General features: G+C 42.4%; 1 protein-coding gene across 1 annotated transcript; it reads right to left on the bottom strand.

Moving 5' to 3' along the window:
- Nucleotides 1-228: 228 nt before the first annotated feature.
- On the bottom strand, nt 229-4,118 carry nkx1.2lb (NK1 transcription factor related 2-like,b). Its single transcript, XM_072436207.1, has 3 exons — nt 3,461-4,118; nt 2,173-2,398; nt 229-1,331 (listed from the first exon to the last, which is right to left on the bottom strand). Exons 1-3 carry the CDS (start codon nt 3,755-3,757, stop codon nt 610-612), a joined length of 1,245 nt encoding a protein of 414 aa, XP_072292308.1. The 5' UTR covers nt 3,758-4,118; the 3' UTR covers nt 229-609.
- Between the last annotated feature and the right edge of the window lie 417 nt (nt 4,119-4,535).

Below are 4,535 nucleotides of genomic sequence, written 5' to 3' on the forward strand. Positions count from 1 at the left end.
GTGTTTATTATATTTTGGAGCATTCTGAATTTAATGAGGCTAATTAAGGGTTAACACTTTCAGAAGCATATTATGGGTTAGGGTTAACAATCCAAAAAAGTTTGAAAAATATTTTTTACGATCACTTCTTGATCATTGGTCTGCATTATTCTGTGTGATCACATAACTTCACATACAACCTGTCAATATAGTTCATTGTTTTATGATGTGCAGTGCAAATACACAGACTTTTTGTTAATGTCGTATTTTAATATCAAAGATGAAATGAACGCTGATGATTATTAACATCCAAATATTTGATGTTAACTGTCAACATATTCAATAAATATGAAAAAGGTCAAATGAACAGTCACATCTGTAGTTAGTTACACAGTACTTACAATAGATCAAGCAATTCCTGAAGTCATAAATAATCATTTCATATTCAATATTCTGACTTTTTTTCAAAGAAAAAAAACAAACATCTTTGCTATTATATTCAAAAGAGCATTCATGAGCTAGAGCAGTTATGTACAGATTCTGGTAAATTTCCACATTCTATCAAAATAATCCCTTGAAATGAGAGCCTGGAAACATAGTAAAAAGGAGTCTGTAGTTTAGCGCTGGTGTCTACAGGTGTGTGCTGTAGAAGGCTGGCGCTGCGTAGCCCTGCGTCCCCAGCATGAAGGGTGACAGGACGTGGCTAGCTGTGAGGAATGGAAGCTGCACCAGGCCTCCTGTGGCGGCGTGGTGGTGCCCCCCATAGCCTGTGTGCATGGCCAGATGTCCACTGACTGGAGGAGAGGGGCTGAGAGGACTCAGGCCTCCCAGGCCTCCTCCGCCCCCTGCGCCCCCTCCTGCTCCGGTGGGGGCTGACGTGTCTGCACCCGGGTTCTGCTTCTTCCACTTGGTGCGGCGGTTTTGGAACCATATCTTCACCTGTGTCTCAGTCAGGGACAGGGACAGGGCCAGGTTGAGGCGCTCACACACAGAGAGGTAGCGTGTGGACTTGAACTTATTCTCCAGAGCCACCAGCTGCTCGTAAGTGAAGGCAGTCCGCGCTCTGCGGGGCTTCCCTGACTTGGAGTCCGAGCCTGAGCGCTTCCTCTTGGGCTTTCCCTGTGAGCCCTGGCCCCCATTACTTTGACTATTGGGTCCTGTAGAGCCTCCTCCTGGACTCTTGTCTCTGGATGACTCTTGGTGGTTGTGAGAGCTCAGCTCGTGCTCTCCGTTAGAGTGCAGAGCAGAGCTGCTCTCCTCACTGCTGTACGCTCCATCAGCAGCCTCAGAGTCTGGAGTCCCGGAGCGCTGATAGTCCTCCTCCTCTGGACTGCGGTAAACGAAGCTGTCTTCTGGAGATTCACACAAACAGATTATCAACATCTCACAGGATCAGTCTGGTTGGTGTCCAAAGGGCCAATAACACCTCTAGCAAATACAAAAAATATTAATTTATTATTACTATATTATATTATTATTATTATATATTATTATTATCATTATTATTATTATTATTATTGTGAACTGCAAATGTAGGCCTATTAGTAACTATTCTGATTTACAAAAGACAACGAAAATAAGCTATACTTCTAGATTTAAGTTTTTAACCATCAAATTATTAAAACAAAACGTTGTCTATAAAACACCAAATTAATTACCGATATTTCAGATACCCTAATATAAATTCTAATGCTAAATTTTGGAAAATGTTGTGCTGCTGTATTTAGGCCTAAAATTTTAAATTGCTTAAACCAATCCCCTGTTAAATAAGGATGTTGTTTTTGATTAACACATGTGCTAAATTAGCTTTTATTTCTGGGCTCATTCAAAGTGTAAAATAACTTCAGCGTAAAGTCACTAAAATGAACACTTTAATTGCATCGAACAAATTTACGCAGCCTGTCACCAGTATGTTCACTTACAAATAAGCGACGGAAAATTAGACCTACGTCGTGAATTAACGTAAACCACGCGAACTGGTGCTAAAACAACGAACTGTTGATCTAATGTTATACATTTATTTTACATTATATACATGACCATGGTCTTAAAAGATAAGATTTCTTTATCTTGTTGTTCATGTCCTTGAATTGAAAAATGATTTAAAAATATATATATAAGATGTAATATATATATATATATATATAATACACAGAAGGTGTTTGTGTCGCACAGTAGTGTTTTTGCACTTACTGCTGTGGTATTCCTCCGCGCCGTAGCAGCTCTTGGCCGGCTCCATGGGCTCGAGGCCAGGCTCGCGCTCCGCTGCCACGCGGCGCTTGTCCACGTTGAATGCGCTCAGATCGCGCTCGCGCTCCGGCCGCTCGTGCTGCTGCGGGAACCGGCGGCTACTCGTGAACTTGTTGGGATCCAGGATGTCCAGCACCGAGAACGAGGTGGTGCGGTGCGTCGTGGGGCCCTGCACACACGCAAACACACAGAGAATTAGCACATTTTTAAATCTGCTTTTTCCTAAGCATCTTCTGTTTTTAGTGACGGAAATCTAAGCCCGATAAAATCTGTTAAATGATATATACATTGTCATATATAACCTATATACATATATAAAAGAAAAAAACAAAGACAAAAATTCAGATGTGACTTCAAATCAATTACCCAACTTTGAATATGTTTTCGGCTGTATAATAAACTAATAAGCATAACATTATTATTATTATTATTATTATTATTATTATTATTATCATCGTTATTATTATTATTATTATTATTATCAAAGAAGCTGTTTATTTAATAACAATGTATCATTTGTACATATTATTAGGTTAAGAATGTTGAGACCATTACCTTGCGATTGTCAATTTGAAACAAAATCAATATCGAATATTTTGAAAGGGAAAATATCCTCAAAATGTTGCATAAATAATATGAAAATTCTATATTAATCGAGTATGTTGTCAATGAACAGCAGCTGCTGAGCTGTTAACATCTGATGATACGAGCCTAAACTACTTTGTACAAACTGATGGTTTGGATGCACCAAGATGTTCAAATGACATTCAGGCTATACGTTTCCAATAAGATAAAACTATAGTTTTAGGCCTTTAACAAACGTTTCAGAGATGTAGCCTATACAATTGTTGATACGCGTTTAGTTATCAGTCTCTTTATTTACAAGATCTTCATTAGGCAAAGATAAAAATATCAAACTAAAATCGTTTCTCTGGTCAAATTATTATTTTGCAGACGTATTTACGCATTAGCCTACACACACATGTGCTTTTACTTTGCACTGCTCAAGTGCGTTTCATATATAGATATATTTCTATATTTAGGCTATTTTTTGATCGGATATAATTGCGTAAAAAGTCAATGCAGCAATTTATAGTAACTAACGGGCCTTGATAATAAAGTTAAGAATGTGTCGAAAAGGCGAGTGATTCGGGAATGTTGAATGGAGCTGTTAGGACTGAGTGTTTTAGAAGTGTGTGGCTCGCTGTAAACTTTTGTCCGAAGACCTTACCTGCTGTGGAGGGGCCAGTGCTGGGTTCGTGGGGTCTGAGTTGTCCACAGCCTGAGCGTCTCTTCCGTTGGACACACCGTTGGACACGTGCCGCTTCTCCGCCTCTGCGCCTGCGTCCAGAATCACGTCTGCAGAGTCCGGAACCACCACTGTCTGGAGCCCGTCTCCCGCTGACGGCTGCACTCTGTCACGACTCACACCGGCAACTTGCGCTACTCTGTCCCGATTGGAACCGGGTTGGACCCCGGGTTGGACTCCGTCCACCACGGGCCCTGGCGCAGCTCTGTCCCGGTTCATAGCCTCACTGTGATTGTCCCATAGGCTATATTTACGATCCAAACTGAACACCACTCGATAGAGATGAAAAGGAACCAGGTTAATGTGTCTAGAAAGAGAGTTTAGTACCCATGTCAGAAAACGTGTGGTCCTGTCCCATCAGAGCGCCACAAGAGGTGATGCAGCGCGCGCACTAAACTTTCCAATGCAGTCAGACAAACAGGAGGCTCGCGGTCCATCCAAACTCAGGCTTCCCTTCTTGCCTTCATCCTGTGAGCGTGGCGCGCCTGCACATACTCTGTCTGCGAGTCTGCGAGTGTCTCACACAGATGTTTATTTAAACACGTCTCTCTCCACCTCCAGCCTCGTGCGCTCTGTGGGGAACGGACTGGCGCGCGCTCTGCTTGTCTGACAGGAGTAAGAGTTGTAGGCGGGACGCTGTGGACCCCGTTCTGATGATGCTTAGAGGAATCTTCTCTCTCTCTCTCTCTCTCTCTCTCTCTCTCTTTCTCTCTCTCTCTCTCTCTCTCTCTCTCTCTCTCGCTCTCTCTCTCTCTCTCCCTCACTCTCTCTGTTTGTCTCTCTCTTTCCTCCCCCCTCCACCCCTCTTCTCTTTCTCTCTTCACATTAGACGCGTGAACCCGCTCCCTCTCCATCAGCTATAGCCTGTACACCTTTGGGGGATTTTGGCCGTTCCCAGGGGACCTTCTGTGTATATGGAACCTCCTTATTTATGCATTTCTATTCAACCCAATGGCTTGTAATTGGGTACAAATTAATCCCACTTCCACTAATAGTC

This window comes from Eucyclogobius newberryi, unplaced genomic scaffold (genome assembly GCF_026437365.1).
Source record: "Eucyclogobius newberryi isolate DKJ021-1_F unplaced genomic scaffold, fEucNew1.0.hap1 SCAF_11, whole genome shotgun sequence".
Lineage (NCBI taxonomy): Eukaryota > Metazoa > Chordata > Actinopteri > Gobiiformes > Gobiidae > Eucyclogobius > Eucyclogobius newberryi.